Source organism: Gossypium hirsutum, chromosome A01 (genome assembly GCF_007990345.1).
Source record: "Gossypium hirsutum isolate 1008001.06 chromosome A01, Gossypium_hirsutum_v2.1, whole genome shotgun sequence".
Taxonomy (NCBI): Eukaryota; Viridiplantae; Streptophyta; class Magnoliopsida; order Malvales; family Malvaceae; genus Gossypium; species Gossypium hirsutum.
The window spans coordinates 102,419,084-102,439,970 of NC_053424.1; the positions used below are offsets into that span (position 1 = coordinate 102,419,084).

General features: G+C 36.9%; 1 protein-coding gene across 2 annotated transcripts; it reads left to right on the forward strand.

Moving 5' to 3' along the window:
• Window positions 1-1,493: 1,493 nt before the first annotated feature.
• On the forward strand, window positions 1,494-5,014 carry LOC107916571 (probable arabinosyltransferase ARAD1). Of its 2 annotated transcripts, XM_016845848.2 has the most exons (5): window positions 1,494-1,753; window positions 1,863-2,231; window positions 3,176-3,472; window positions 3,561-3,656; window positions 4,099-5,014. In XM_016845848.2, the coding sequence occupies exons 2-5, from the start codon at window positions 1,917-1,919 to the stop codon at window positions 4,522-4,524; spliced, it is 1,134 nt and encodes a 377-aa protein (XP_016701337.1). In that variant the 5' UTR covers window positions 1,494-1,753; window positions 1,863-1,916; the 3' UTR covers window positions 4,525-5,014. The 2 variants fall into 2 exon arrangements, with proteins under 2 accessions (XP_016701337.1, XP_016701336.1); XM_016845847.2 differs by having other exon boundaries at window positions 1,542-2,231.
• Window positions 5,015-20,887: the final 15,873 nt, after the last annotated feature.

A 20,887-nucleotide genomic window follows, 5' to 3' on the forward strand; every position in this document is an offset into this window, starting at 1 on the left:
TTTTTGCAAGTCGACATGCTCAGTAGTAAACACATGGCTAAGACACGGGCGTGTGTCTTGGCCATGTGAGGGACATGGCTTACCCATATGGGCGTGTACTCTGGCCGTGTGAAGTCTATACCTCTTTATGAAAAATTCATTTAATTTTAATTGACCACACGGTCTGGCCACACGGGCGTGTGATACAGCTGTGTGACCCTAAATTGGTGCTAACATCATAGTCAAAGAGTTACACGGCTAGAGGACACAGACGTGTAGAGAGCACGCGAGCGTGTCCCCTGTCTCACACGGGCGTGTGGATCTGTATTAGGGAAAATTTCCCAAACTTTTCTAAAAGTTCCCGATTTAGTCTTGATCCTTTTCCGATGGCCGTTTTGGGTTTCGTAGGCCCATATTAGGGACAATTTGTGTATGTATAAATGAAGTTGTTTTAAAGAAAAATTTTATAGCCCGACTTTTTGCATGAATGTATGAGTACAAGTTTGGTAATGCCCCGTACCCTGTCCCGGCGTCGGATACGAGTAAGGGGTGTTACAACAAGTTTTATCAACATGAAAAAGGCTTAGACTTAGCATCAGTAGAACATTATTGCATGTTGACAACTAGCTTTATGATAACTCAATCATGACATATCTGGAGTGATAGCTAGTACTTAACACGATAACGAAATCAGCCCCGGATACTCTAAAACGGTAGGAAAAATCAACAAAAGAACCGAACATCCACCAAATAAGAGAAGATGGCAACAAAATCATCCCTAAAGTTACTTGCAAAAGTAAGAGCATAAGTAATATTAAAAAACTTGTACAAGACAAGACAAAATGGAAAAGAAATAAAAAAATATATAATACTTAACACGAGTCTAAACTGACCCATGAAATTATTTATTATTTTGCAATACTCTTAGAACAAAGATATATTAAGATGTCGTTGAAGAGCCATCATTCAAGTATTTACGACCAACCTATTTTTGAAGAGAAATTGCTGGTGGTTGGTGGAGGTTCAGGAACGATAATCACCATCATCTGTCAATCATAACTTGTGAAAACAACAAAGAGAAGGTTGGTGAGAGAGAAAAAAAGGGCAGGCAATAATCAACCTCAGTTAACACCACTGTTGAGCAAGATAAGAGAGAAGAAGCAACTCACTTGTAAAGGAAAAAAAAAAGTTTTTAGGGTTTTTATACACCACTAGTATTAAAATCAATGTAATGTAAATAATTTTTAATAATAACAAATCATATTTCTTTTGCTAAAGAAGCCTGTCCTCAATATTTATGTTCGAAGTTTAATTGAGAATATCCAAATGAACCCTGATAGGTAGATAGATGTCCTTTAACATTGAAAAACACACCATTTGTGAGTTAATATTACAACATATATTTATTTACATTTATTAGATCACTTTTAAAGTAAATTTCCAGCACAAGCCTCCATTTACCTAAAAGAAATCGTCTATTTTAAGTATAACATAGTGGTTTATTGAACAAACCGAAAAGAAAATAACGAAAAACCAGGGTAATAATTCGTATTTTCCAGCTAATTTGGAGCACGAAATTGGCGTTTCCTTGAACTTACAGCTTACAACGGTACTGTAAATAATTTCTTTCTCTTTTGGTTTGCTTCAAATGTGGATAAAAGGAAGTTGAAGTCTTTTTGTCTTTCGGAGATCCAAGCACAGTTAAAATATCAGTGAGCAACGAACCAAAGGAAATCTCATTCTTCCAAAACTCTTATCTTTCAGAAAAAAAAATGTACGGTAAAGCTGCAATCTGTTTATCATTCGTCATTCTCTTCCTGATTTCATGTTCAATCTATGTCGGTACCGTTGATCTCAGATCATACTTCTTCCCCTTACTTCAGTCACCCCAGGTTCCACGCTCACTCTGTGCTTCCGGCCCCCCTCTCCGCGTTTACATGTACGATCTCCCTAGGAAATTCCACGTCGGCATGATGGATCGTCGGAGCTTCGAGGGACCGGCTCCCGTTACGGCGGATAATTTCCCTCCCTGGCCCTCCAACTCCGGGATAAAGAAGCAGCACAGTGTGGAGTATTGGCTGATGGCATCGCTTCTTTTTGGCGGCAACGGCAATGAAGACAGGGAAGCGGTTAGGGTTTCGGATCCCGAATCCGCGGAGGCCTTTTTTGTGCCTTTTTTTTCCTCGTTGAGTTTTAATACACACGGCCATAACATGACGGATCCTGAGACGGAGGTTGATCGCCGATTACAGGTACTGGAAATGTTGATGTTTCAATTCAAGCTATTTAATTTCTATCAACTATGGTTCTTGTGTTGTTTGGCGGTTGCTTTGTGAAAGGATAAAACCAGAGTAGGGAGTTAGATTCTAGTTATTTTGATACTAAAACTACATAAAATAAGCTCATTAAGCTACATTTTGTATTTGTTTTAGTTTCAACTTGAAGCACTTCACTGATATTGAATTCCACGAAAATATGAGATTTTGGCTTTCTGGTTTATGAGAATTACATCTACTGAATCAAAAACAAAAACAATTCATTAATTGCACTTTATTCCTTTTCACATTTCCTTATCATAAAAGGGAATCGTGTTAAGGATTAGAGGTACATTTACCAATAAATGATTATAAGAAAAGGAAATGATGTTTAGGAACCATTGTGGGAGATAAACTGTGATATATGTTTTTTCAATTTGATTAATGAAGCAGCTTTCAGACATGTTTAGACATAGTAACTAATCTTTTCATCATGATGCATCTAATCCCTAGTCAATGGTTCCAATTCTATTTTTTATTGTAATGATTTCTAGAGAAAGGAGAATCTATTCATGCTTCCTGATATAATTTTGAAGAGTGTAAGGTAAAGTTTTATTGTTTCTCTTTCATTATTATCTTTTAAAGTAACATTATATGCTCTCTTTTACTCTATGCAAGCAAGTAGCGATCATTGATTAGGACCTTGCACAGGTTGTTGCAAATAATTTCATGCTTCACTCGTTAGTACAATGTTGTGCAATGCAAAGGATATGAAAAAAGCTACTTTTTTCCCATTCTGCTGCTGATGATTTTCTCTAGTTTGTAGTGTTTGCTTTGTGTCTTTACCCAACTCTATGGCCTTTTCAGCTAATATTATATGATATTTCAGTTTTCTGGAGTTGACATCTATTGATTACAGTGGAATTGATCTCTCATTTCAGGTTGAGTTACTTGAATTCTTGCGAAAATCCAAGTACTATCAAAGATCTGGAGGCAGAGATCATGTAATTCCCATGACACATCCAAATGCTTTCAGATTTCTTCGACAAGAGTTGAATGCATCAATCCTTATTGTTGTAGATTTTGGCCGCTATCCTAAAACCATGTCAAGTTTAAGCAAAGATGTGGTTGCACCGTATGTGCATGTTGTGGATTCCTTCACAGATGATGACGCTCTCAACCCATATGAGTCTCGAACTACACTTCTTTTCTTCCGGGGAAATACTGTCAGGAAAGATGTATGATAGTTTGTAAAACACTAATATTCCTCTGATGGAACTATTTTGAATTTGAAAATGCTACTTAACTTGACCATTTCTGTTGCAGCAAGGCAAAATTCGAATCAAACTGGCAAAGATCTTGTCTGCTATTGATGATGTTCATTATGAGAAGAGTGTTGCGACTCCGAAAAACATTATAATGGTATGCTGCTTACCTTGGCCCTAGGAAGTATACTATTTTCTCATTTAAATAATGAATTGATGATCCCAGTTTCCAAATTGCATATTTTTGGTAGTCAAAAGAAACAGACTTGCTTGTCAATACATGTTATGGTGAATTTTCAGAAATCACGTGTGCTAATTTTAGTTACCATGCCTTCTATTTGTACTTTTTTCTTTGGATGCTTCGATGTGATAAGGCACTTTTGGCACGTAGTTTCAGACTATTTTGTGTTGAAAGTCTATTAAATGGAAACTATTTTACTATATTATGGTTACTAATCCTTCCAAACGTATTCAAAATCTGGAACCAAATATTCACATTTTCAAGCTGCAGGAGAATTTTTGGAGTAACTTTGCATTTTTCTAATAGATTTTTGTGCTAAAAATATGCTATCTTATTTCTTCGCATTCTTGTGTGTTAGTCTACAGAGGGGATGCGTTCTTCGAAGTTCTGTCTGCATCCTGCAGGTGATACCCCTTCATCTTGCCGACTATTCGATGCTATTGTGAGCCATTGTGTTCCAGTGATTGTCAGTGATAAGATTGAGCTTCCCTATGAGGATGAAATTGACTACTCTGAATTCTCAATATTCTTTTCTATGAAAGAGGCATTAGAACCAGGTTATTTGGTCAATCAGTTGCGTCAGTTTCCTAAGGATCGATGGGTTGAAATGTGGAAGCAACTTAAGAATATTTCTCATCATTTCGAATTCCAGTACCCTCCAAAGAAGGAAGATGGCGTCAATATGTTATGGAGACAGGTAAAGCGCAAGCTTCCTCGGGCCCAACTTGCTATGCACAGGAGTAGAAGGTTGAAAGTTCCAGATTGGTGGCAGCGGAGGCTATAACTTCAGAGCCTTGTTTTGACAATGTACATCGCAACACTTATTTTTTTCTCATTTATGGTGGCATCTGATGTGCAATGGTACGTAAAGTGCAAAGGAGCTCGGTTATCACAACCCAACATCATGTGCCAGCTTTACCAATGTCATGATTTACGGTGCGTAGTTTCAATTTTTTTTCCCTCATTATTTTCAAGCATTATAGTTAAGAGGCAATCAATTAAAATTTAACCCCAGTTAATATTGTTTTTCATCATTTGATAGTGGGGGTGTGGGGATGTTGGTTATAGACAATTTAATTGCACAGGATTTACACTAATAGACCCATGTGAGAGGTCGTTTCAATTAGGTTCTAATCTTTGCATTCAGATTATGTATAAGAGATGGGGAAAAACTTTCATGTGTAAGAGTGATCAATCTAATTCCTGTACCACAGAAACTTTACTTCCTACTATTGTGAGAAGGCTTCGACAAATAAATATGCTTGTTTCGATTCTTTATTTTTCTTGATATATTTTTATTTGACATTAATGTCTGACATATAATCAGAAATATAACTTTTCAAAAGAATTCGATATGCCATTGTGCCTGGATGCAGTTTCCGTTATATCAGGGTTAGTGAAATGTTGGTGTCGGGTTGAAAATCTGGATTCCCATTTTCCAACTCAGATCTTCAAGTTTCCGAAATTGAATCTCAATTGGAAGCTGTGATTAAGTGTTGACTTTGGGGATTGTTTGGATCTGTTAAAGAAACCATGAACTCATTGCTGACTTCAAGAATATATTTAATTATAGATTAGTTTTCTCTATCCTTACCACTTACCAGCACTTTTATTTATTTATTATTTTTCAAGTTAAAAATTCTTGGTGAATGTCAGGATGAGCATTCGGTCAGTTTTATTTTATATAAAAAATTGAATAAATTGTATTATTTATTTAAATCAAATAAATCAAGGAGCTAAATCGAATCGACAATTTTCTGCTGGGTTTTTCAGTTTTTAGCTTTTTTCAGTTCAAAAAAAAAAATCTAATTGAGGTACTAATAATTTTATTTTCTTTATTTTTCTTCACATAATTGTTTTTTTTTCTTATTTTAGTATATCGTATTGCTTTTAATTTAATTTTATTTCAAATTCATTATAAAAATATCAGAAATTATATCATTTTAATGAACTTAAACAATATCTATATTCTTACATACAAACTTATAATTTTCATGTCTTCTATTGTTCTTAAAGCTATATATCAAACTTGGTTTTTTTTTATATATTAAATAATAAAAAATTAAAATAAATATTATAAAAATTTTAAATGATCAATTTGAGTTTTAAATTTTAATGGGTTTAGACTTATTAAATTTTAACTAGTATTTGGGTTTAAGGTTTAAATTTGAGTTTGGATATGTAAATAGTTTCTGAGGTTTTGGCCATATAGGTTATGGCTTATTTGGTTTATTCAGTTTAAAATGTTAAAACTAAAAGTAGACCGAATAAACCAAATAAATTGAATATAAAAATTAATTAAATCGAAAAATTAAATAAAACGAAAAGATTCAGTTTTCTCATTTGGTTCACTTCGGTTTAGAATTTTTTTTCACACCCTTACAACTTACAAGCTAGTGAATAAATTTCAAGTAACCAACCACCAAATTCGAAAAGTAAGCCTTCATTAATTACGGGCCAATTTCTCATCAATATAAGACATCGTTAAGACAAATGATTCTCGCACACTATATTCCTAATTCCATATTCGCAATTATACGATTTAGAAATTTATAGGAGTTAATACTTAAAAACTCCTTTTCTAAAAAATAATTTGTGCTTGAATTTGTAAATCATATATATTATAGCAATACAAGGTTACAAAAAAGGAAACAAAGCTTATGTGGCATAGTTTATACCCAAACAAAGCTTATGTGGCATAGTTTATACCCTATCATTTGGCGCACTAATATGATGACAATTGTAGTTTAATAGATTTCATTTAAAAAAAAATAGATAAGTTACCATAAATAAAGATTTTCATATTGAAATAAAAATATTTAGCTAAAGGTGATCAAAGGTTGTTGATAGATAAACAACTTTTACAAAGTGAATTTGGATGAAATTATGATTAGGGACTAAATTGCAAAGATATAAAAGTTGTGGAAAATTTCTGAATTTTGTGAAATACATATGTTGTAAAAGTTATATGAAAATTTTTATTTGGCTCGAAATAAGGATTAAATTGCATTAATTTCAATTTTTGAGCCTAAGGACAAAATCGTCATTTGTGAAAAGTATAGGGGCAAAATAGTAATTTTGCCTAAGATGTAAATTGAATTAAATTTAGTATGAAATGGATTAAATTGATGTTAAATTTATTTATATAGATCCTGAAAGACTTAATACCGAGTTGGATTGAGGAAAACAAAAAGTTTCGGATTAGTAGATTTCGTATACGAACAAGTATCAAGGTAAGTTCGTGTAATTAAATTGTGTACATTCTTATGTTTGAATTGAATGTTGTATATGTGAATTATGAATTTTTTATATAAATGAAAATAATTATATATCCAATATACCTGAGAATTGTTAAGTCCCATTTGAATAGGTGAAATTCAAGTTTTTTCCAAACTGGTTGTGGTTTTGCATATGTTGCAAACACACCATGGCTTGAAAGAACATCCCATTATTAGCCTTCTCAAGCTTCCCGTTATATGGTTCAGCGAGTTTCCCGTTATAGCTCTTTGGAGCGTCTCGATAGGTTGTGATTCTACATTTGTTGTGGACACACCTTAGCTCTTATGAGCATCCCGATTAAAGGCTCTTTGTGAGCTTCTTGATAGTGTTCGATTGAATTTCCCGATCTGGTTCTTCGTGAACTTCCCGATTATGGCTCTTATGAGCTACTCGTTATATAGCCCGGATAAGCTTCCCAATAGGTTTTTTATGAGCTTCCCGAAATGGCTCTGTGTGAACTTCCCGTTACAAAGCTTGAGAGTGTGCTTCCTGATTATGTGCCCTAATTAGGTACCCTTGGAAATGAATTGACGAATTATAGTAGTGTACACTAAAGTATACTATATGAGCGTATCCATCGATATTTCTAATAAATTCAACGAGTAAAATTCTGACATTGCTAAACTGAATTTGAAATGATTTGTCATCAAAGTGTACATGTAATATGGAGCAATATTTTCAGATGACGCTGCCCCTTGAGCGGGCGTCGACGTATTACCTTCTACATCATCAGCTATAGCTCGGTTGGGATCCATTTACTATATGAAAACATAGTTTAAAATTGTCAGGAGTCATTACACTATCACAGTTCATATATGGCATGTATAGCTAGACTCTTACACAGGCTACGTTAGTCTGAGAATCAACTAAACCGTAGCTCTGATACCACTAAATGTAACACCACTTACCCGTATTCGACGCCAAAATAGAGTACGAGGCATTACCAGACTTAAACACAATTAAACATACATTTCTGAGCCGTAAATTTTTGTCCAAATTAAAACTTTTTGCATTTAATCATAAAGTCCCTAATACGAGCCTACAAGGCCTAAAACATGCTTTGGAAATGGTTCGAGACTAAATCAAGAACTTTAGGAAATTTTACAACACTTAGAAAATTTTTCAATCAACAGAGGTCACATGCTCGTGTAGATATGGGACATGCCCGTGTGGGCAGGCCGTGTGGTCACACACGCCCATGTCCCAACCCCGTGTAACTCTCTATTTGTCACCCAAGAATAAATTGAAGATGTAACGCCCCAAATCTTAAATTATTATTTTTGGGTGTTGTGTTGTATAAAATATGTATTTGCTTCAGTGGTGAAGTGTCCAGAGAAGTGTTGAGAAGTACTGGGTCTAAACCTTGGCCTTTGTAAAATTTTTTGTTTTAGTTGAATAAAACCCTTGGTTCTAGATAGTAGGTTTTTAAATAATTGTGGGGATAACATGTCATGAAAAGCCTACTAGTCTAGTGGTAAGTGGCGTGTGGAGTGTTCCATGAGGTTTGAGGTTCGAGGCTTGGTGATGAAAAAGGGCATTTTATTTTGCTGCTATGCTGTGTAAGAGGTTGTATGGCATAGGGATTCTAATGCTGATGGGGCGGTTGGAGTGTTTGAGGGGAGTAGGGTGTATGTAGCTGAAATTTAGGAAAAAATGTGGGGGGAGTTGGATAGGGATTGGTTGGAGTGAATTGATGAGAGATTTTAGGAGAGATTAAAGGAGGAAAAATTAGGATTGAAGTGTGGTAGAGTTGTGCCGAAATTGGATAGTAGGGACACATAAATTTCAGCTTTGTTAGCCATTCTCTCAAAAATTTTAGTTTTGGTATGTTCTCTGCCTTTTGCGGTTTCTACTAATTGATTTTTTTGTTTCTTTGCGCTTCCTTCTTGAGGCTGAATATTGACCATTCGGCGTGCTCTCTCTTGGACCGAACGCTTTTTTCTTCCCTCTATAACCCTTTGCTGAATATCCTTGTCTGTTCTCCCTCTCTGCGTTCTCGGCTTCCTACAAGTTTCCCTTCTTTATTGCTAGCTAAATTCTCTTGTAGCCGAATCTCTCTCTGCATTTGATTAAGGGGTGTGATTGTACCATCTCGTGCCTCGGTTTTAGGGTGTGCTTTTGTAGGCTGATTACTTCTATCTACCATTCTCAGTGCTTCGTTTTGATTTTTTCCAAGGATCCTGAAGTCAATATTGGCCAGCAGTTAAAGTGTGCTTAACTACATTCTTTCATTCAAGGTTCAGTGCTCGTAGATTTTTGCGCTTTTTCGGAACAAAGTGTGTAAACACTGCCCAATGGTAAATTGGCAAAAGCTGGCAAATGTGACTATTATCGCTACACGGGAGTACGCTCGCTCGTGTCGTAAACCGAAAGCATAAACGTTGGCATTTGATCGTGGAGACCACCATAAGAAATTTCATGGGCTTAGGCCGTTTTGGGCCACATTGGGCCGAAATGGGCCGTGTGGGCCCCACAGGCTCGTGTGCCCCATACGGGTAAACCACATGGATGAATGGAAAGTATTGGGCCCGGCTGTGTAGTCCACATGGCCAAGGCCAGATTTGGGCTTGTGGGCCACACGGGCGTGTGGGCCCATATTTTCAGCCTTGGGCCCATTTTCACTGTTTGAATGCTAAGGTTGCACGGGTCACCCGAGACGACTATGGACTTACTGTTGGGTCAGTAAGCATACCTCGACCCCAAAATTGATAAATGATTGTTATGCTCTTATGAGGTAAAATGACTATTATGCCCTTATGAGATGTATGACTGTACTAAGCATGCCATTTTATATATTTTGTATACATGCATGATATTATGATATGTTGCATGGGGATGGGTTATTATGATTGGAGGAAGTGTACTATTCTGGCATCTCTACTGCAATTTCTGTTTTGTGCCGCAACTGGTGCTATTTTTGGTGTGTAGGGATAGGTGGGTTGATTTTATCCCTACATGGTGTGTAGGGTTGGACGAAGTGGTGTGTAGAGGCTGGTTGGGTAGGATTTCTGATTGCATATCTGTTCTGTGAGCTACTGATTAGGCTAAGGCCTACACTGATACTGATACTGTAATGGGCTAAGGCCCTAACTGAAATTGAACTGTTACTGAAATAGGCTTAGGCCCAGACTGAAATTGTCTAGTGTATGACTGACTGTTGTAAAGGGATTACACACTGAGTTTTCATAAACTCACACTTTTGTTTTTCTGCGCAGGTAATCCTTAGGCGGATCGGTGCTATGAGGGACTCAAAGGTGGCCACACAACTGCATTTGCTTCCATTTTTTTAATTTTTAATTTATAAGTAATTTAATTTGGGTATTTGTTTTGTAATAAGGGCTCTTTAAGTTTTTATTTAAATTTGCGATTTATCTACTTTGATTCATATCTATTAGTAGTAGGCCGAGGATTTTCAAAAAGATAAATGCTTTTAAAAACACCACATTTACGCAATATTTGTAACACCCCGAACCCGAAACCGACACCGGAGTCGAACACGAGGTGTTAACTGACTTTAACCCCTTATAAAATTTATTTTCCAGACACTGCCCAATCTGTGTACTAGTCGTTTTAAAAATCATATCTTGAGTTTCGTAACTCGAAAATCAGTTTCGTAATTTTTCCCAGAAACTAGACTCATGTGCCCATCTATGTATTTTTTTCTAGAATTTTTGGTTGGGCCAATTAGTACAGTTTATTAGTCAAAGTCTCCCAAGTTGCAGGGGTCGACTACACTGACCTTTGCCCATTACGACTTGAATATCTCCCTGCACGGGGCTTCAATACTGATGCCGTTTGTTTCTATGAAAACTAAACTCAGAGAGGAATCTGTACATATATGGTACGACCCCTAATTATCTCTGGTTAATTTGTAATGAATTTCCAAAGTCGGAGCAGGGAATCCAGAAACCGTTCTGGCCCTGTCCCACAAAAATCTGATTATCTCTTAATATACTGCCCATATGATCTTTTCGTTACTTCCTCATGAAAACAGACTCATCGAGCTTCGCTTACATAATTTATTCATCAATTAATTCCACTCCTACTATTTTTAGTGATTTTTCAATCTCATGACACTGCTGCTGCCAGCATCTGTTACGAAAGTAACTAGGTTCATTTCATGCCTACCCTTGATCCAACTCAATCGAACATTCGTGCCATTTTCGCATGGCTTAAAGTTTACATGCCAAAGTTCAAACACAACGTAATAGCTTATACATGCCAAAATGTTCTTCTAAGCCAACTAAGAAGAAAGTACCAAAACTTGCTATCCGGTGTGATGACTTCGATGACTGCCCGACCACGCAAAAATAGATGAGTCCAAGCAACCTATAATGGGTGACAAGGAAACACCGAGTGAGTTTATAACTCAGTAAGTCATAAGCTATGCACTACCATCCATCAATAACATTATCACAAGAGAAAACAAAATGGAACGAGGCTAATTACTCCATCCATTCCGAACCATACCATAGTTCCTCCAACCTATCAATTCAATTTCATATCAATTCATGCATTCACATTCCATATACTCATCAATAGGACATTGAAGCATTTTCATAAATCAATTTATTTTCGTTACAATCAAACGACTAAACGGCCTTTCACCCATCCTACGATAAATTTATGTACGTGACTTCAAGTATATTTGTCACATAGGTTCAAACTTACCGAGCTCAACACCAAGTATAAGCATAGCACCTATTAGCCATGTACTCAAGACACTTACCCGATCCGCTGTCCGCGATCAACTCAATAGTGTCGCACACATAGTGTCCATAATGATTCACGAATGTATATTGAGTCCGCACACTCAGTGCTATATAATCCACTCGCACACTTAGTGCTACGTAATCAAATCGCACACTTAGTGCTACATAGTCAAACTCGCACACTTAGTGCCGCATGGTCAATTCGCACACTTAGTGCATCATATTCATTTCGCACACTTAGTGCAACATAGTCAAATCGCACACTTAGTGCTGTACAATTTAATCCCGCGCACTTAGCGCCAATCTCATGGTCATAAATGGTTATCCCGCACGTTTAGTGCCGAGATCAACAACTCAGTACATCTTACCTCTTTTCTTTCATTCAACAATTTCATCATCACATACGTACATGCACATATATATATATGTATATTTATTCATTCCATTCAGCATCAATACATAAACATTATGACCATTGAAATAATACCAACTACATGCTTAATGACTTACCTCGTGTTGGGTAAGACGGTTCCAACTCGACTACTCGATAACCTTTTCTTTGCCTTTGCTCGATTCACCTCCTTTAACTCCTTGAGCCAAATCAATAATTTAAAATAGTCATTAATCGACTATTCAAGTATTACTTTCAGAATAATATATATATATTGATTTGACTTTCACACACATAGCTTATAGTAAGCTTTATAATAGTCAATAAATAACTCATTGGCAAATTTTCATTAATGTTTACAACAAAATCACATATTCACTACGAGCTGTTTTCCTGAGCAGTAGTCGCTAAATTGTTTATAACTGGAGCTACAAAACTCCAAATCACTAGCCGTTAATTTTCCCTGAATATAGACTCGTATATCTTCCATCCATAAAATTTTCAGAATTTTTGGCTTGGCCAATCAGTACCAGATTTTTCTTAAAGTTTCCCCTGTTTCACTGTTTGACTATTCTGACCACTCTTCACTACGAATCAAATTTCTCATTTTACAGAATTCAAAATGTGTTGTATTTGATCTCATTTGAAACTAGACTCATTAAGGAGTCTAAGCATATAAATTTTATCTTATAATCATTTTTGTACAATTTATAATGATTTTCTAAAAACAGAACAGGGAATCTAGTAGTCATTTTGACTCAGCCCCACAATACTTCAAATATCTCAAGATCGGTAACTCTTTTGTTTTCATAGTTTCTTTTGTAAGAAAATAGACTCTTCAAGCTTTAATGGCATAATTCACTCAGCTTCTAATTCAACTCCTACAAATTATGGCGATTTTCCAAAATCACCTTACTGCTGCTGTCCCCAAACAGATTATTACCGAATCAAATACTAACATTAGCATTTCACCTTAATAGCTAGCTTGCCAAGCCTTAATTTAACATATTTTCATTCAATTTGGTCTAATAACGCATAAATGGGCAAATTACATTTTTACCCCTAATATTTCGCACTTTCACAATTTAGTCTTTATTCCACAAAACACAAAATACACAAAGTTTGGTCACACTCCTTAAGGGCCGAATCTTCCTAGTGCCCATATAAGTCCATACATCTCATTTATTTCACCTTTGAGTCCTTCAAAAATTTGTTTTTGTAATTTAGCCCCAACTACTCAAAATCACCAAAAACTTCAACACAAAACATATTAATCTTTAACATATCTTTCACTTTTCATCAACAACTATCAAAAAGCTCAAGCACTCATCAATGGCAAAACACAAAATCATCATCAATCCACAAAATTGAACCATGGGTTTTTAGAACTCAAGTCAACTACTAAAACATGCATGCATCTCAAGAACAACATCAAACATACCTTAGTCTAGCAAACCACCATAGCCGATTTTCTCAAGCTCTTCCCCTTCCTTTCTTTCCTCTATTCGGCCAAAGGTGTTCAAGAATGAACACACATTTTTTTGTTTTCTTTCCTCAACTCACGGCAACAAGGGGGGTATGGATGAGACCATTTTTTTTCATCACCCTTCCTTTTCATTGTTTAATTCCTTTCTTTAATTTATTTTAATTATCATGCTTAATATTTTATTTTCCTTACCATACATCACTAACACAACATGTTGGTGACATGTTTCCACCCATAGCATGGCCGGCCACTACATATTAGGGAGGGGAATTTGACATGCAAGTCCCCTTTTTCTTCCACATGCACTAATAGGTCCTCATGCATTGACCTATCACATTTTAAAATTTTCTCATATAAGTCCTATTGACTAAATTCACATGCAATCGACTAAATCGAAGCTTGAAATTTTCACACATTCATGATTACATATTCTAGATAATAAACATCACATTCAAACCTTTCGGTGACTCGGTTTAGCGGTCCCGAAACCACTTCCCGACTAGGGTCAATTTTGGGCTGTCACAATATTCTTTAAAAGCTTCCGTAACAAACATTGTTTTAAAGTGTAATAACAACCTAATATGATTAACATTTTGCTTAAATGACTTAGAGTTTTAACAATGAACAAGATATCCTAAATTTTCGTTAAGATCACAAAGAGGTTTTATATAGAACGTATTTTTCAACGAAATCATGTTTTTGGAAAACACTTCAATGTGACATTGTAGATTCGGTCTTAATGTCTAGGCCGAGTTTAGGGTATTACAGAAGACACATGGCCAAGTCACATGCTCGTGTGCTAGGCCGTGTGGTCGAATTAAAATTTATGATTTTTCATAAAATAGGTGCAGACTTCACACAGTCAGGGCACACGCCCGTGTTTGAGACTGTGTTGTCCACACGATTGAGACACACACCGTGTCTCTACCCGTGTGCTCAATCCTGAGCATTCCATTTTGCAAAAATTATGGTATAGGGGACACACGGCCTAAACACATGCCGTGGGGCATGTAACGCCCCAAAATCTAGGTATTTATTTTTGTATGTTATGTTGCGTAAATTCATGTTTGCTTCAATGGTTAAGTGTCCTGAGAAGTGTCTGGGAAGTCCTGAGTTCAAGCTTTGACTTGTGCAAAATTTTGTTTTTTACTTGAATAAACCCTGTCTCTAGTCAGTAGGCTTCTTAAATAAATATGGGTAAAACATGACATAAAAAGCCTGCTGGTCTAGGGGATAGTGGCGTGTTGCTGCTAATAAGGGTCTTGAGTTCGAGTTTTTCTTTGCTCAAGGAGTGTTTTATTTTGCTCCTCTTGTCGTGTGAGAGGTGGAAGTTGACTGAAATACTGCTGGTTGAGGAGAGTTTGAATTCGGTGGTTGAGGAGATAATGGTGGAGTGATATTAGGAGGATTTCTTGGGATTTGAAAGTGAATGGGTTGTAGCTGAATAAGGCTTTGGCCACTCAAGAAATTCGACTATGTGTTGGTAACTAGTCACTTCATTTCAGGTTTTTTCCAAATTGTAGTTCTTTTCACTCTTTGTTTCTGAAGCCGAATTGTGCTAGGAAGGCTTTCAGTATCTTTTACTTTTTGGCTAGTGCTTTCGGGTACTTTCATTTTGGGACTATCTTGGTTTTTTTTCTTCTCCCTCTACTCTTTGACAATTGTTTTCCCCTAATACCTTTTGTTGCCGAATACCCTCATTTCTTCCCTCTCTCTCTGAACCTTTCGGTTTTTAGCCTTAGTCTTGACCGATTCTCTTCTTCTTCTCCCTGGCTCAATTGATTACCTCTTTGATCGATTACATTTTTCTTCCCTCTCTTCTTATCTGGATACTTTGGCCAAATTCTGTATCTCTCTGTTTTAGTTTTGATTTTTACAAGTATTCTTTGGCAAATCGATAAGCACTCGACTCCTTCTTGTTTTCTCTCAACTTTTAGCAAGTCTCCCCTCCCTTGCACTGTTTAAGCCGATTACTCTTCTTTTGTTATTGCTAAATCTCATCTCCCTTTTTCTTGTGTGGTGTTCATTGGTTCCTAGTTCTCGAGGAGTGTAGGAGTTGCAAGCGATACTGAAAAACCTTTCCTTCATCACTCGATCAAAGGTAACCTTGTTTGTAGTTATTGTGTTCAACTGGGGTTGGTTGGCTTGCTCTTTTAGTGTGGCCGAATGCTACTTTCCCTGTTCTGGGGCTTTATGTTTTTATAATTAGTATAGGTTGATTTGACTCACGGATATTAGCAATCGTACTAATGGATTTCACTGGTGACGCAGATATTCGACAAGGAACGTGTGGTCAATCTTAGTTAGTGGTCTAAGAGGACTAAGCCACTTTTGTTCAATCAAAAGTAGGTATTATGATAAGTTGGGATCGTATTAAGGGAGGTGGTTAACCCTTTTTTCAATCGACTAATAGAATACCTTGATTGAATGTAGGTTTGGTGCTCGTGGGCTATTCGCGCATTTTCATAAACAGGTGTGTAATCACACTGCTATAATCATAAATCGGCAAAAGCCGGAAAACATGACTAGTGTTGCTACATGAACTTGCGCTTGCTCGTGTGGTGAATCGAAAGTACAAAACGTGGGCGTTCTGTGACAGCCCTAAAGTGACCCTAGTCGGAAAGCGGTCTCGGGACCGCTAGACCGAGTCACCAAATTATTTGAATGTGATAATTATTGCCTAAAGTATGTGAATATAAATGTGTGAAAGTTTTAAGCTTCGATTTAGTTAATTGCATGTGAATTTAGTTGATAGGACTTATGTGAGAAAATTTAGAAATGTGCTAGGCAAATGCAAGTGGCCTAATAGTGCATGTAATCAAAGGGGTGGACTTGCATGTCAATTTCCCCCATTTAAGTACTAGTGGCCGGCCATGACAAGGGATGATGGGCAAAACATGTCATGAAACATGTTGTGTTAATGGAAAAATAAAATAAGAAGCATGGGCAAAACATGTCATGAAACATGTTGTGTTAATGGAAGAATAAAATAAGAAGCATGGGCAAAACATGTCATGAAACATGTTGTGTTAATGGAAGAATAAAATAAGAAGCATGGGCAATAAACTAATAAGAAATTGAAGGAAGAAAACAAAGAGAAAAAAAATGTGTTCATCATTCTCATGCATGACCAAAAAAAAAGAAGAGAAAAGCTCTCATGTTGTTCTTGGCCGAATAGGAGAAAGAAAAAGAAGGAAAAAGAGCTTTGAGGAAATCGGCTATGGTGGTTTGATAGACTAAGGTATGTTTGATGATGTTCCATGAGATGCATGCATGTTTTAGTAGTTAGCTTGAGTTCTAAATAGCCCATGGTTCAAATCTTTACTATGTCATGGAGATGATATTCGGCCAAGGTGGCTTGGTGTTGATATCATTTGCATGCTAAAAGTGAAGCTTTGTAATGGTGCATGTGATGGTGGATTGATGATTCTTGAATCTTCTTTTTAGCATTTTTGAGTGAGACATTAAGTTTTTTGTTTAACCATGACCAAAAATTGAAATGGTATGGTGTTGTGATGCAATCGGCCCCAACATAGACATGTATGTTCGGCCACATGAATAAGTACATAAGTTATGTGTATGTTCGGCCATAGGTAGCCTATTGATGGCTTTAGCTTGACTTAGAAAATTCGGCTAAGGGGAAATATTAGCTAGTATGTTGAATTCGATTCGTGATTTCGTACATATGTGACTCTAATGTCTAATGTATATATGGGCTAAGTACCTTGAGCTTCTCTTTTGATGTTCGAATGAATTGTATTAAATTGCTTGATGTGATTAAAAATGCGTATGACCATTGTGTATTTAAGCTAAAAGGTGGCCATATGACCTATCAAACTCCTTGTCATATTCGGCCATAAGCTAGCAAAATGAGACTTTAATGAGTTAAATTTGTTTGAATTAAGCTCAAGAGCAAAGGGGAACTAAATCCGATAAAGGGAAGGAAAAAGTGGTCGAATAGCCGTCGAAACCGTTCTACAACATCCGAGGTAAATTCTTGAGTAATAGAGCTTAAATTATGATTTGATTAGATCATGTTTTAAGCAAATCAAAATCATGCTCTTTGTGTGTGGCTATTGAGCCGAAATTGCAAGAGTGATAAGTGTCTTGTGTTTGAGTTTTGCTAATGAAAATGAAATACGAATGTGTCATGATTTATTGTTAAATGTGCATGGTTATTCGAATGATGTCCGGGCTAAGTCCCGAAGGCTTTGTGCTAAGTGACCATATCCGGACTAAGATCCGAAGGCATTTGTGCGAGTTACTAATTCCGGGCTAAGCCCGAAGGCATTGGTGCGAGTTACTAAATCCGGGTTAAGTCCCGAAGGCATTTGTGCGAGTTACTATAACCGGGCTATGTCCCGAAGGCATTTGAACGAGTAGCTATATCCGGTTAAATTCCGAAGGTACGTGATTTGGGAATGAACGATCTTGCTGTAAAAATTTCAGTTGATACGCTTGTAACATCCCAACATTGAGGTATGTTTCGTATGTGCTTTGAATTAGTTGAGCCCTTACAAATAAGTATTCGCTCAGTTGATAAATGAGCTACCGGCCTTTGGCTAAGTTGATCTTTGTGTATGAATATAAGGGTTAGTAATGTGAAGTAAGTATGATATTGAAAATTTGTGCATATGAAATTATTTGTTTAGCTACATGAATGCTATACTTTTGTTGTGCTGGAATCCCTTGCTCAAAACTTACTAAGCATAAATTGCTTACTCCGTTTCTTTGTTTCTCTGTTTTATAGATTTTGGCTCGTCAGCTATCGGACTCGGGATTTTTGGAAGTAGAAGTCTCCCACACTATCAAAGCCCCCTTTTGGTACAATTTTGGTTGAACTTTGAAATGGCATGTATAGGACTACCCTTTTGTTGTTGGTCATGTACCCTTCGGTTTTGTGTAAATTTGGATAGCCATGCGAAAATGGCTTAAATATACTTTGATCATAGCATTATAATTGTTTTGTATGTTGTCCGTCGAGAGGTATGGAAATGTTGGTAACGGTTAGCCATGGGAAGGGTTATTCTTGATCACTTTTGGAATATGTATGACAAACTCTAGTTGATCCATGGAGGATCATGAAATAGGTAAAGTTTACCTTAAAAAAACAGATGCTGGCAGCAGCAGTGATGTGGATGTGAAAAATCACTAAAAATAGTAGGAATGGAATTAAATAGTGAATAAATTATGTAAGCGAACCTTGATGAATCTATTTTCATAGGAAAGTAACGAAATGATCATATGGATAGTATGTTAAGAGATATTCAGGTTCTCGTGAGACAGGGCCAGAACGGTTTCTGGATTCCCTGTTCCGACTTTGGAAATTCATTATAAATTAACCAGAGATAATTAGGAGTCATGCCATATATGTATAGATTCCTCTCTTAGTGTAGTTTCTATAGAAACAAACGGCATCAGTATTGAAGCTTTGTGCAGGGAGATATCCAAATCGTAATGCATGAAGGTCAGTGTAGTCACTCCCTGTAACAGGGGAGACTTTAACTAATAAACTGTACTAATTGGCCTGACCAAAAATTCTAGAAAAAAATATGTAGATGGAAATATGAGTTTAGTTTCATGGAAAAATAACGAAACTGATTTTCGAGTTGTGAAACTCAAGATATGATTTTTAAGGTGACAGCGACACAGTTAGCCAGCTGTCTGGAAATTTTTTTAAAATGGACTGCGATAGTAAGCGAATTTAGTCTGTGAACCCCTCGTGTCCGACTTCGGCAACGGTCTCGGGTACGGGGTGTTACACGTTCGATCGTAGAGGCCACTATGAGAGATTTCATAGGCTTAGACCATTTTGGGCTACGTTGGGTCGAAATAGGTCGTGTGGGCCCCATGAGCACGTGGGCCTCACACTAGTAAACCACATAGACTGGTGGAGATTATTGGGCTAGGCTGTGTTGTTTACACAACCATGGCCATTTTTGGGCTTTGTAGGCCACACGGGCATGTGGACCCACACGGGCCGTATTGTGGGCTTTGGGCCCATTTTCATTGATTGACTGTTAAGGTTGCACGGGTCACTCGAGACGACTGTAGACCTACTGTTGGGTCGGTAAGTATACTTAGATCCCATACTGATGAAATGACTGTTACACCCCTATGAGGTAAAAGGACTGATATGCCCCTATGATTTGTATGATTGTATTCGGGCATGACATTTTTGCATACACGTATGATATTATGACATGACATGTTGCATGGGGGTGGGTTTGATATATTTGGAGGAAGTGTATTGTACTAGCAGCTCTGCTGCATGTACTATTTAGTGTCGCAACTGGTGCTCTATTTTGGAGTGTAGAGATGGGTGGGTTGATTTTTCCCCACATGGAGTGTAGGGCTGGACGGAGTGGAGTGTAGAGGATGGATGGGTAGGACTTTTGATTGCATTTCTATTACTGTTACTGTAATGGGCTAAGGCCCACATTGCTACTGATACTGTATTAGGCTAAGGCCCTAACTGTTACTAGACTGTTACTGAAACAGGCATAGGAGAATAAGGGCGCTTTTGAGGGCGCTTAGGCATTCCAAAGCCTATAAATACACCCTAGAAGAGGAGAATAAGGGGGACGCACAGGAGGAAGCAAGAAATTGCTTATGGAAAGCTGATCGATCCATCTCAGAAGCCGAATTCACCATCAAGACTGAAGATCTCCCTTCAAATTCCCCCAAGAGTTTTGGGTTTTCTTATGTTTCGTTAGTTTTATTCTTTTGAGATGTGTTCTTTCATTAGTATGAACTAAAACCCCTAAATACCTAAGGGGAATGAAACTTAAGATGGATCTTGTTATTATCATCTGAATTGCATGATAAATATTTGACTTGTTCTTAATTATGTGTTCTTAATTCTTGTTTTGATATTTCAGGATATTGATTCAAGTTAAGCTTTTATTCAAAGGAGGAATAGAACTGTCTAAGAGTAATTTTGTCATAATTAAGCGGAGTTGATTGCGCGCCTAGAGATAGGGTAGCAAGATTTTGCCGGATTAGGGTGAAACCTAATAAGGGGATCCATAGATCGAGTTAATGCAACCCTAGGACGTTAATTAGAAAGAGATTTCAATTATTCAATCTGGGGTTAGACGTTGTTAATCTCGAGAGAGATTATAATATAACTTAGGGATCTCTACGGAACAAGTTGAATGAATAAATTGTCCGATTCAGAGTCAAATAACAAGTGAAGTCTAGGTGGATTTTTCCTTAGGTATTTTCTCAGTCAATCGAGTTTTCCAAAAAGTATTTTCCCCAAATTTCTTTTTTGTGA